Source organism: Acipenser ruthenus, unplaced genomic scaffold, assembly GCF_902713425.1.
Source record: "Acipenser ruthenus unplaced genomic scaffold, fAciRut3.2 maternal haplotype, whole genome shotgun sequence".
Lineage (NCBI taxonomy): Eukaryota > Metazoa > Chordata > Actinopteri > Acipenseriformes > Acipenseridae > Acipenser > Acipenser ruthenus.
The window spans coordinates 8,097-19,935 of record NW_026708772.1 but is presented as its reverse complement, the minus strand read 5'-3'; the positions used below and the strand labels follow the sequence as shown (position 1 = coordinate 19,935).

The 11,839-nt window shown below is 41.4% G+C and overlaps 1 protein-coding gene across 1 annotated transcript; it reads left to right on the top strand.

The window, feature by feature from the left end:
• Window positions 1-1,908: 1,908 nt before the first annotated feature.
• Window positions 1,909-11,608, top strand: LOC131735831 (uncharacterized). The gene is made up of 2 exons (XM_059021720.1): window positions 1,909-2,228; window positions 10,366-11,608. Exon 2 carries the CDS (start codon window positions 10,368-10,370, stop codon window positions 11,403-11,405), a length of 1,038 nt encoding a protein of 345 aa, XP_058877703.1. The 5' UTR covers window positions 1,909-2,228; window positions 10,366-10,367; the 3' UTR covers window positions 11,406-11,608.
• The last annotated feature ends 231 nt before the right edge of the window (window positions 11,609-11,839 follow it).

Below are 11,839 nucleotides of genomic sequence, written 5' to 3'. Positions count from 1 at the left end.
TTGCTCTAAAATAACAATTTTTACAGCTTTTTCTTCAATAAAAAATGGATTCACAATCTTGGGTAAGTTAAGAATTATTTTTCATCACTTTATCTAATTTTCACATAATATATATTATGATAAATTAATGAAATAGGTATGTTGCCTCAAAGCAACATTGAACCACAATGGAACCTCAACTTCCAACTTATTTTTGTTTACATGTGGTCATATTCTAACGTAACCAGCCTATTATTACCATCATGATTATGATTATCATCATTATTACTGTAATATAATGAATATTGTTCTACCATATATTTTATTATACTAATATTGAATATTATATCAAAGTTTTTCAGCATTACATTATCAATTGGTTCTGTAGCACTGACCTGCAAGTGGCTCTACAAAAAAAAAAAAAGATCCACAGTGTGGGGACAGTTAGACAGAATCGTCTGGCTGGATGCACCTTCATGAATGACGAAGAAAAGAAGGGGAACCTTTGAAGAGAAAGAGGCAAAACACAATGGTGTGTACCTCAGGGCAGTCAAATGGTTTGAAAACCGTCCGGTGACTATCCTGAGCACCTATGCAGTGGCCAACCCAACTTCCACAGTGGAGAGATGGGACAAGAGGAGAAAGGAAGCTGTTCAAGTGGCACGCCCCAATATTGTCAAATTGTACAACCAGAGCATGGGTGGGGTGGACCTCCTGGATGCTCATCACAGTGTACCGAACCAAGATAAGATCCAAGAAGTGGTACCATCGCATTGGCTTCCACATGATGGATTTCACACTTGTGCAGGCTTGGCTCCTGTACTGGTGAGATTGCAGAGAGTGTGTCATCCAAAAGAAAGAGCAGCTCTGTTTACTGGAGTTTAAAACTGAGGTAGCAAGCTGTCTCTGCAAGCAGAACAAAATCAACCTGAAGCGGAAGGGAAGACCATCCCACTGTGTTGAGGCAAGTCTGGCTGAAAAAAGGAAGAGAGGGCGTGTGGGTCCAGTCTGCCAGGACAACACAGACCACTAGCCTGTTTGGGCAGAAACCAGAGGTAGATGTAAATACCCAGGCTGCAAAGGGATCATCAAGGTGCAGTGTGTGAAGTGTGGGGTTTTCCTCTGTTTCACTGCTGAGAAGAACTGCTTTGTGGACTTTCACAAGCAGTGAGATGGACAGAACACATTTGCGCAGGATCACTGGACAAATGTAGTTTTTGTTTATTTTTAATTTATTTTTAACTCAAAATGTTGCATTACGATTCATTGTTTTCAAATCTGAGTCAAAATTATCATTTTGTTCCAAGAAGAAAATGTAATGTCATGCATGAAATTAAAATAAAAAGTTTGATTTTAAAAAAAACTGTGTTACTCTCATTTGTTCTATAGTGGTTCAATGTTGCCTCAAGGTAACGAACCCCAAAGTACCCTCCCAAATTTTGGGGGAGGAATTTAAGTTTTGGTAAGGCTAAGTTGGACCATTTTAAGTGCTAAAAACAAATGAAACATTTTTTTCAACAATGTTTTCACAATGTGGGCAATAGATTGATAAATATAAACTATTAACATATCTATTTTTGAAAGCATTCTTACTTTACAGCATTTTTTCACAACTGCCTAAAACTTTTGCACAGTACTGTGTATATATATATAAATTCATTCGATTTTTTTGGTGTTCATTAAATAGTTTTACCGTTTTTTTAATCACTCACGAATTAAAAAAGAAAATCTTTTAAAATCAAAATCGCAAAATTAACTGTTAATACCGTTCAATAAGGTTACTGTGGCAGGTTTGGGAAATAGCATAAGTGTCTAACTAGGCCTATATGGCGGTTAACCCTGATTTGTTAAGCGTTGTATTCGTGGTTCGTGCGTCTTGTTTTGTAAATATACCATCAAAACGTTTCGATAGTGCACCTACGACACCGTCAGCAAGACCTTACCCCGTGATCGTGACTGAATACCCTGAGCGTCTGCAGCTGCACAGGATCCGCAGAGCTGCTGGCGCTTGTGTCACGTGATGCTTGCTTCTACTAGTCAAGGCGTGTGGAAGCGGGTGGGGTTTTGTACCTGTCTCTACCTTTACCTTAGTGCTCCTGTACGTAAATACATGTGTCGGGGATCGTGCTGAACACGGAACAGCAGTACAAAGAACTCTAGCGACCAAAATTCTTGCTGTTACTTATCACGTCGTGAAGGACAGCAGAGGCTGCTCTACGAACGAAAGATCGTTTTTCTACAGAGATTAAGTAAGTGTTTCTGGATAATATTATAACCCCCCCCCCCCCCCCCCCGGGCTGGTGTAAGGCATGCTTTCCTTGTTTAGACTTTTGCTAAGGGTAATTTGAGTAGCGTAACATTTAAAAGAAAACATTGGCTCTTATTTGACGCAAAGTTTTTTGCATGTAATATTAATTATGTAACTTTTTTTTTTGGTAATATTCTGTGTGTCATGTAAACTGTTCAGACCCTACTTGTATTTGTGGATACACCGACTGATTGCATATTTAATACATTGCTTGACGTTCAGGATCTCCGTGTGCAGGCAACAAACTCGAATTATTTATGTGAGTGGCTACAGGGTTTTTTTTTTTTTTTAGTAGATAGTTCTGGGACCGTTTTTTCAAAACTTTAAATCCGGATCAATTTTGTCTGGATTTTGGAATCCTGCTTTTTGTAAGCCAGATTGTTTGTTTTTATCTGGATAATTTGTATTCCGTTTTTCAGAGAAAGATAGTGTTGGATTACATGTGTCCAGATCAGAAATAATCACGATTAGGAAATCCTGTTTTTTCAAGGCGTGGGCCCCAACTTCTAGTGGATGGGCAAGTACCAAAGGTCTGACGTCACAGGAAACCGTTTACATTACAAACATGATTTAAATCAATTAAAACTCTGAATACATCAAATATCTCCGCGGGGTTTGAGCAGCGCAACGTAGCCAAGTCTGAACATGTATGGTGCTGAGTGAAGCAAGGCGATAATGTTTTTGCAGTTTATAACAGTAGTTGCACGTTTACACTACAAATACAAAACACATAAGCATACATACAACCTACAGAAACAAACACACTGTGCACAATAACTGCAAAAACCACTTCATTTGACAAAGTGCTAACAGAAACTAAAAAAATCCCCAAACAGAAAAAGCTGTATTGTTTTTTTGTTCTTAGCTGTATTGTAATCTCTTAGCTATGTTGTAATAACGTGTTACCTCTGTAAGTGAACCTGCATAAGGGCGTCTGTCAAGCAGAAATTAAAAATCATGCTAAGCTGCTGCCTTCAAACCAAAACTCAAATCTTAGCTGTACAGCTAAACAAAGATACTGCGTTGCCTGCAAAAAACGGAACAAGCAGACAAAAATAGATTTTTTTTAAAAAAACAGCCTTGAGTGACAAATTCAGCAACATGTTCAAGTTTTGTAAACCTTTTAAAATGAATTTGACACGCTAATGAAAAGGAACGTGCAATTCCCATGTTTTGCTGCCTTTAAAATAAATATTATACACGGAAGAAAAGTTAACGACAAACCTTAAATGACAAAACCCACGTTTTTGCATTTATTTACGTTTCTGATACCAACCAAGTAGAAATAATGATTACGTTTTAAAACCACAGATACATTCAAATAATTAATAAATTGTAACATCATACATGCCACTGACTCGCTAGGTCATTGTATGTAGTATGACTCAAACACCAATCATGAAGTCGGTATTTTTTTGACACCGTTGCCATAGTAACCAAATGCACAGCGCTGATAAGTATGACTTCACAATGTGGAATACTGTCAGGAAAATAAAATGCCTGTTTTTCGCGGTAAATTATTTTTTGCTTACGAAATCAGCTGTCGATTCCCCAATGCCTGCCATTGTACACATTTCAAATACACACTAATTTTTCATTTCCCAAAATATTTTTAAGACGGAAAACTGTTTATAGACGGAACACTCCCAACTACTATGTAAACTATTTAAAATATTTGTAGACAAAAAATAAATGTACTTACATATATTCGCGGTGAATGCACTTTAGAGTCAAACAGGCAGCGTCACCAAACCAGCGAGAACACAGTGTTAGATTTTAAGCAATTATTAAATACAGTGAAAGTCAGTCAATTACTTACCGTTGCCTAGTTAGTATCCTCTCGTCTCCGCTCCACCTTACACAGTTTAAGCGTCAGGGCTTGCAGTTATATAGTCAGGACGCTCCAGACAATCGCACGTATCTCTTCAAACAACAGCAATTTTAAGATATCTGTCAGCATTCGGCCAGCTGTCATAACCCTGTTCACTCGAGCCCTTCTATTAAACTAAACTCTTAAAAGAGTGTGCAGATTTGTTTTGCCATGTTGACTGCCGCACTACGACTAACTTATTTTAAAAATGCACATTAAAACGTCTGGGACTTTTTCAACAGGTTGTGAAAAGATCCGCGCCAACTGCCTCACAAGCTGTCAATCAAACGTGGTTTGCACATGATTCGTTGTGTGAGAGGACGATCTCACCCAAAATTGTATTCACATAGGCGCAGATTTGGGTAGGCATCTGTGTGAACTGGGTGGGCCGTGGTTACACCACTGCCTAAGAGTGCGCACGTTTACTTGGTTATGAGACAAACAAATAAGTATGTCAAGAAAATACTCTATCAAGTTATTAAACTAAAAAAAGTATTTGTTTACATAATTAGCACGGAATGTAAACTGACTGCAAAGACTTTAAACAGATTTAAACATCCTCCGCCGCACAATAGAATGTATAAATGGGGTGCTTAAGAGACGATTCGCTTGTTTGGATTACCTGCGTGTGGATCCGCCCAGTGCATGCAACATCATTCTAGCATGCATCGTATTGCACAATATTGCTGTCATGCGCAAGGTGCCATTTACTGGGGAGGACTTGAATGACTTTCCGGAGCCTTAAGAACAACAGCGTGATACACCTTTAAAATCACAGCAGGATGGGTTCCCGAGTGGAGCATCCAGTAAAAGCACTTGCGTAGAGAGCCGGAGGCGCCGTATAGCCTGGACGTCGCCGGTTCGAGTCCAGGCTGTTCCACAGCCGACCGTGGATGGGAGCTCCCAGGGGGCGGCGCTCAATTGGCCGAGCGTCGCCCGGGGGGGTGGAGGATTAGGTCTGCCGGGGGGTCCTCGGCTCACCGCAACCCCTGTAGTCTGGCCGGGCGCCTGCAGGCTTGCCTGTAAGCTGCCCGAGAGCTGCGTTGTCCTCCAACACTGTAGCGTTTGGGTGGCTGCATAGTGAGTCCACAGTGTGAAAAAAGCGGTCGGTCTGACGGCACACGCTTCGGAGGACAGCGTGTGTTCGTCTTTGCCCTCCCGAGTCAGTGCAGAGGTGGTAGCGGTGAGCTGAGCCTAGTGAAATAATTGGCCATTCCAAATTGGGAGAAAATAATAAAAATAATTGGCAACAATTAAATAATAAAAAAAAAAACAGCAGGATCGACTTGCTGGATGTGCAATGAGAGATTCTTTTGTAAGAAACTACTTTTAAAAGGGTCATGGTTTAAACTTTAATTTAAACTTTGACGAAAAGGTATGTAGGCTGCAGTTTCCTTTTTTTTAATTTCTAAATAACACACACTCACATGCGGATGTACAGCATAGAGTGCCTTGCATAAGTATTCCCCCCCCCCTTGATCTATAGCATATACAGTGCCTTGCGAAAGTATTCGGCCCCCTTGAACTTTGCGACCTTTTGCCACATTTCAGGCTTCAAACATAAAGATATGAAACTGTAATTTTTTGTGAAGAATCAACAACAAGTGGGACACAATCATGAAGTGGAACGAAATTTATTGGTATTTCAAACTTTTTTAACAAATAAAAAACTGAAAAATTGGGCGTGCAAAATTATTCAGCCCCCTTAAGTTAATACTTTGTAGCGCCACCTTTTGCTGCGATTACAGCTGTAAGTCGCTTGGGGTATGTCTCTATCAGTTTTGCACATCGAGAGACTGAAATTTTTGCCCATTCCTCCTTTCAAAACAGCTCGAGCTCAGTGAGGTTGGATGGAGTGCATTTGTGAACAGCAGTTTTCAGTTCTTTCCACAGATTCTCGATTGGATTCAGGTCTGGACTTTGACTTGGCCATTCTAACACCTGGATATGTTTATTTGTGAACCATTCCATTGTAGATTTTGCTTTATGTTTTGGATCATTGTCTTGTTGGAAGACAAATCTCCGTCCCAGTCTCAGGTCTTTTGCAGACTCCATCAGGTTTTCTTCCAGAATGGTCCTGTATTTGGCTCCATCCATCTTCCCATCAATTTTAACCATCTTCCCTGTCCCTGCTGAAGAAAAGCAGGCCCAAACCATGATGCTGCCACCACCATGTTTGACAGTGGGGATGGTGTGTTCAGGGTGATGAGCTGTGTTGCTTTTACGCCAAACATAACGTTTTGCATTGTTGCCAAAAAGTTCGATTTTGGTTTCATCTGACCAGAGCACCTTCTTCCACATGTTTGGTGTGTCTCCCAGGTGGCTTGTGGCAAACTGTAAACGACACTTTTTATGGATATCTTTAAGAAATGGCTTTCTTCTTGCCACTCTTCCATAAAGGCCAGATTTGTGCAGTATACGACTGATTGTTGTCCTATGGACAGAGTCTCCCACCTCAGCTGTAGATCTCTGCAGTTCATTCAGAGTGATCATGGGCCTCTTGGCTGCATCTCTGATCAGTCTTCTCCTTGTATGAGCTGAAAGTTTAGAGGGACGGCCAGGTCTTGGTAGATTTGCAGTGGTCTGATACTCCTTCCATTTCAATATTATCGCTTGCACAGTGCTCCTTGGGATGTTTAAAGCTTGGGAAATCTTTTTGTATCCAAATCCGGCTTTAAACTTCTCCACAACAGTATCTCGGCCCTGCCTGGTGTGTTCCTTGTTCTTCATGATTCTCTCTGCGCTTTAAACGGACCTCTGAGACTATCACAGTGCAGGTGCATTTATACGGAGACTTGATTACACACAGGTGGATTCTATTTATCATCATTAGTCATTTAGGTCAACATTGGATCATTCAGAGATCCTCACTGAACTTCTGGAGAGAGTTTGCTGCACTGAAAGTAAAGGGGCTGAATAATTTTGCACGCCCAATTTTTCAGTTTTTTATTTGTTAAAAAAGTTTGAAATATCCAATAAATTTCGTTCCACTTCATGATTGTGTCCCACTTGTTGTTGATTCTTCACAAAAAATTACAGTTTCATATCTTTATGTTTGAAGCCTGAAATGTGGCAAAAGGTCGCAAAGTTCAAGGGGGCCGAATATTTTCGCAAGGCACTGTATGTGCTGGACAACTAACATTTCTTTTATAGGTTAAGTGCTCTCGAGTAAACGGCCGTTTTCTTTTTCTTTATGCGACAGATGCTGTTAATAAAATGTTTTATACAAACATGAATAATACAATAAAACCAACTGTGGGTAATGTGTTACATTATTTAAGCATATTATTATGTTTTCCATCTAAATGGAGACCAAATTTAATTGTTTCACAAAGTTGTATCATTTGAATCCACCTTCCGAGTGGGATCAGAACAATCCTGATATATGACATCAGAGTAATTGTGATCTCCTCTTTTAAATTCTGATAAACCCAATTGCAATATTTAGTTGTGATTAAAAGTGGGATTGGATTACCAAAACTAGATCCGGATCACAGTAATCTCGATCGCATTTCGATGTTTTGAAAAACCCAGTTTCACAATATAATCAAACACGGAAACCCAATTACCAAAGTTTTGAAAAACTGGCCTCTGTTATTTTTCAGGGAGCGGTATGAAAGTGCTTATGCGCTGTGGTAAAGCGGTTGTTATCCAGTAATTGGAAGCCCAGTTAATAAGAATAGGGGAGACCAGGGACAGTTGTAACAGTTTTTAATTTTGCATCATAACTCCAAGACCATTTGAGCTGGTTTTCCCATTTTGTGATACAAACAACTTACACCTGTCTTTTACCAATTCCCAGCGTTTTCATGTTTGTAGAGGTAATGTAAAGACCACAGTATTGCTTCAAATGTAAGGAGTCCGATGTTACAATGGACCCCATGGCCGGGGGCAGTTGTAACATTTTGTGTATTTTATTTAATAACAAATAAACACCAACATGTTGCATGTCATTTAAAAACAGGGATATCTTTAGTCAATAAGATAGATAGATATATAATGTGAACTGGCCGGCACCGCTCACGGTTCGTTGCCCCTTTAAAAACTGACCCAACACACAGACTTGGATTTTTCAGCGCGGTTGTGCTATTTTTAATAAACACAAAACAAACACAAAACAAAAACCTAACTCCGTTTTGGAGCGCTAACTAAACAGGTTATTCCCTGACTAACTCGCAGGACAGCTACGCCGTTTACCTGCCCAACACACACAAAAACCACAGGCTTAACACAGCACTTACTTTTTAACTCTGGCTACTCGGAGACAGAGCACCTCTGCCTCCTTCTACTCAGCAGCCCTGAGCATTCTGACTGCTCCTCTTTATACCCTGCACCTGGTCCCAATTTCCAATTACCACCCAGGTGCAGGGGATAATTAAACAATTAAACAGTTCACAAACAATGATTAACAGAAAAGCAAAACAATTCAACAATAAACCAAAACAATTAACCTAAACAAACGTGCATATTCACATGTTTTCTCCTTCAGGGAGGCTTTAACCCCCTCCCTGCTATCTCACAATATATATATCCTCATCAGAAAGATCGAACTCTTCCTTTCTCTGGTGTTTTGTCTTTGCCTTTTTCTTTCCAGTTTTCTTTTTTATATTGGCCGAATCAATTTTCCTTTTTGCCTTCTGACCCACAGATTTCTTTTTTCAGCTTTCATGGCTAATTTTACCTGTGTGTCAGTGAGAACTGCTGTTACTTTCCTCTTTCTCCCTTCTGTTTTGATTTGCCTTGGGCCTGCTTTGGAACGGGCAGACGGCGACTGGAGAGAATGCTTCCTTTTGTGTCTCTCTCTTGGAGAGCTTGATTATAGCCTGATGTACTTGCCTCTGGAGAGGTGACTTGAGGTGTGGTTGGAGAGGTGACTTGAGGTGTGTTAGGAGAGGTGACTTGAGGTGTGGTTGGAGAGGTGACCTGTGTTGGGAGAGGTGACCTGAGGTGTGGTTGGAGAGGTGACTTGAGGTGTGGTTGGAGAGGTGACTTGAGGTGTGGTTGGAGAGGTGACCTCATGTGTGGTTGGAGAGGTGACCTCGGGTGTGGTTGGAGAGGTGACTTGAGGTGTGGTTGGAGAGGTGACCTGAGGTGTGGTTGGAGAGGTGACCTGAGGTGTGGTTGGAGAGGTGACCTGAGGTGTGGTTGGAGAGGTGACCTCGGGTGTGGTTGGAGAGGTGACTTGAGATGTGGTTGGAGAGGTGACCTGAAGTGTGGTTGGAGAGGTGACTTGAGGTGTGGTTGGAGAGGTGACTTGAGGTGTGGTTGGAGAGGTGACTTGAGGTGTGGTTGGAGAGGTGACCTGTGTTAGGAGAGGTGACTTGAGGTGTGGTTGGAGAGGTGACTTGAGGTGTGGTTGGAGAGGTGACTTGAGGTGTGGTTGGAGAGGTGACCTGAGGTGTGGTTGGAGAGGTGACCTGAGGTGTGGTTGGAGAGGTGACCTCAGGTGTGGTTGGAGAGGTGACCTCGGGTGTGGTTGGAGAGGTGACCTCGGGTGTGGTTGGAGAGGTGACCTGAGGTGTGGTTGGAGAGCTGACCTGTGTTAGGAGAGGTGACTCCGATGCATTTGTGTTTTCATTTGAAAGTGAAGCAGGTGGAAGTGGCCGATCAGTGACAAAAAACAGTGCGTATTTAGTGAACTTACTTATAAACTAGACACTTTGGAGCCGTTGGGAATGAACATTCTATTCTGAGGTCATCATCCTCATCAGCAACATCAGCAACATTCTGGAATTTTATTTAAAAGACTACTTGTTTGTTTTTTTATCAACTTCTTAAAGCACTGTTTTTTCGTATTCAGCCGATGAAGGACTTGTAGTCTGAAACGTCCTGATAATTGATTTGTAATCAATTATTCTACCTTTTTAAGTACCTGAAATATCCTTTTCTTTTTTCTTATTGATCATTTTGGTACACAGCAGTTTTCCTTTTTATCAAACTTTACACATATATATATATGGACTCAGTGACTTGTCATCCTGCTGCTCAAGTTATAAATAGCTTTACATTTCATAACAATCCCAGGATATTTGAGACATTTTAGTTATTTTGACAATAATCATGATTTATTGTGATCATTTACTGCCGATAATCAATAACTAAAACTTTCATTATCACCCAATTGTATCTGTGTCTGTCTCCCCACCTTAGATTTGAACCTACAACCAAGAAATGGTGTTTAATTAATGGTGTCTTTGTATGTCTGCAGAGATGACCGTGTCTAAAATCGTTCCCAAGAACAAGGCTCCTGGGGTGGATTTCTGTGGAGTGAAGCAGTACTATTACATCATCCGATCTGACCTCGGCTGCTACATGAGATCTAGCAACTTCCATGAAGGAAGAGACCTGTCTGTGTTCAGCCTGCATCAGTCCTGCCGTGGAGGAGACTTCTACCTGGCTCACCAGGATGATCTCTTCTACATCATCAAAGGGAAAGAGTATCGCCGGGTCACCAACATGAACACGGACTCTGGGGCCGAGGTCTTCAGTCTCCACCCCAACTGTCAAGGAGGCGACCACTACCTGTCTGCCTTCGGGAACGTCTACATCATCTTCCAAAGCAAGGGCACTTACCATCGCACTTCCAACATGAACAAGGACAGCGATGGCGTTGACTTTCCTCTCCATTCTGCCTGCAGAGACGGCCTGTATTACTGGGGCATTGACAGCTACTACTATTTTGTAAAGCCTGATGACAAATGGGGAGTCCAGTATTACAGGTGCACCAACTTCAACACGAACCAAGACCCTGACACTTTCTCCTTCCACTCGGATGTGGTCAACTTCCTGCCCGGTGGCTTGTCCATTTCTCAGGGTTCAGCCTTTGGGAAATGGGAGAACATCAAGACCATCTCCAACGACTCTGCGCAACCCCTGAAATGGACCAAGAAGATTACCAAGAAAGTGGGCTACACCAAGGAGAAGATGTCCAGCATGGAGCACAACTGGAAGATCTCGATGAGCGCCACCTATCAGGCCGGAGACCTCACTGCAGCCTTTGCTAAGTATCAGTTCTCTCTCAGTGCTGAGTACGGTGGAACAAGCATCAACACAGAAAAGGAAGACTGGAGTGAAGCTACGGAAGTTGAGGAGAGCATTGAAATGACCATCCAGCCCAATGAAAAGGTCTATATCTGGCAGTACAACCTCGGTTTTGGCAAGGAATCGGTTTTGTTCTGTCGGGATCTCAAAATCACTAAAACTTCCACTCCGCCTACTGAAATACCCCTTCCACCCTCCACACAGTAACTGATGACATCACTACAGCTTCCTGTAGGCCCCGCCTCCTACATGAACGCACTGCTGTAAAGTTATTGTATAATGTCTCTCTTCCTAATTTGTTGTTTTCAAGGTGATTGGAATGTGAAACCAATGGAAACAAATGCTGAGATGTGTTAAAAAAAATCTAACTCTTATTGTACTGAAATCAATAAAAAGATAAATAAGCTGCATACCTTGAGCCCAAATCATTATTTCTCTTCTGCATCACCCTCCAATATAGTTTCTGTAACTAGGAACCAGGCCTGGGAACATGATCTATTCTAATATCCTTGGCAGAAAGCAAATAGAATTTGGAGATCTTTAAATCTTTTTGTGGTAAGTAAATATATGTGTAATATATGAAGTAATTTTAATTGTTAGAAGGACAGTAGAGGAGTAGCAACTATAACTACTACTGCAGA

Bases quoted from the DNA above. Each gene is read 5' to 3' on its own strand.
- LOC131735831 (XM_059021720.1), top strand. From the start codon at position 10,368: ATGACCGTGTCTAAAATCGTTCCCAAGAACAAGGCTCCTGGGGTGGAT.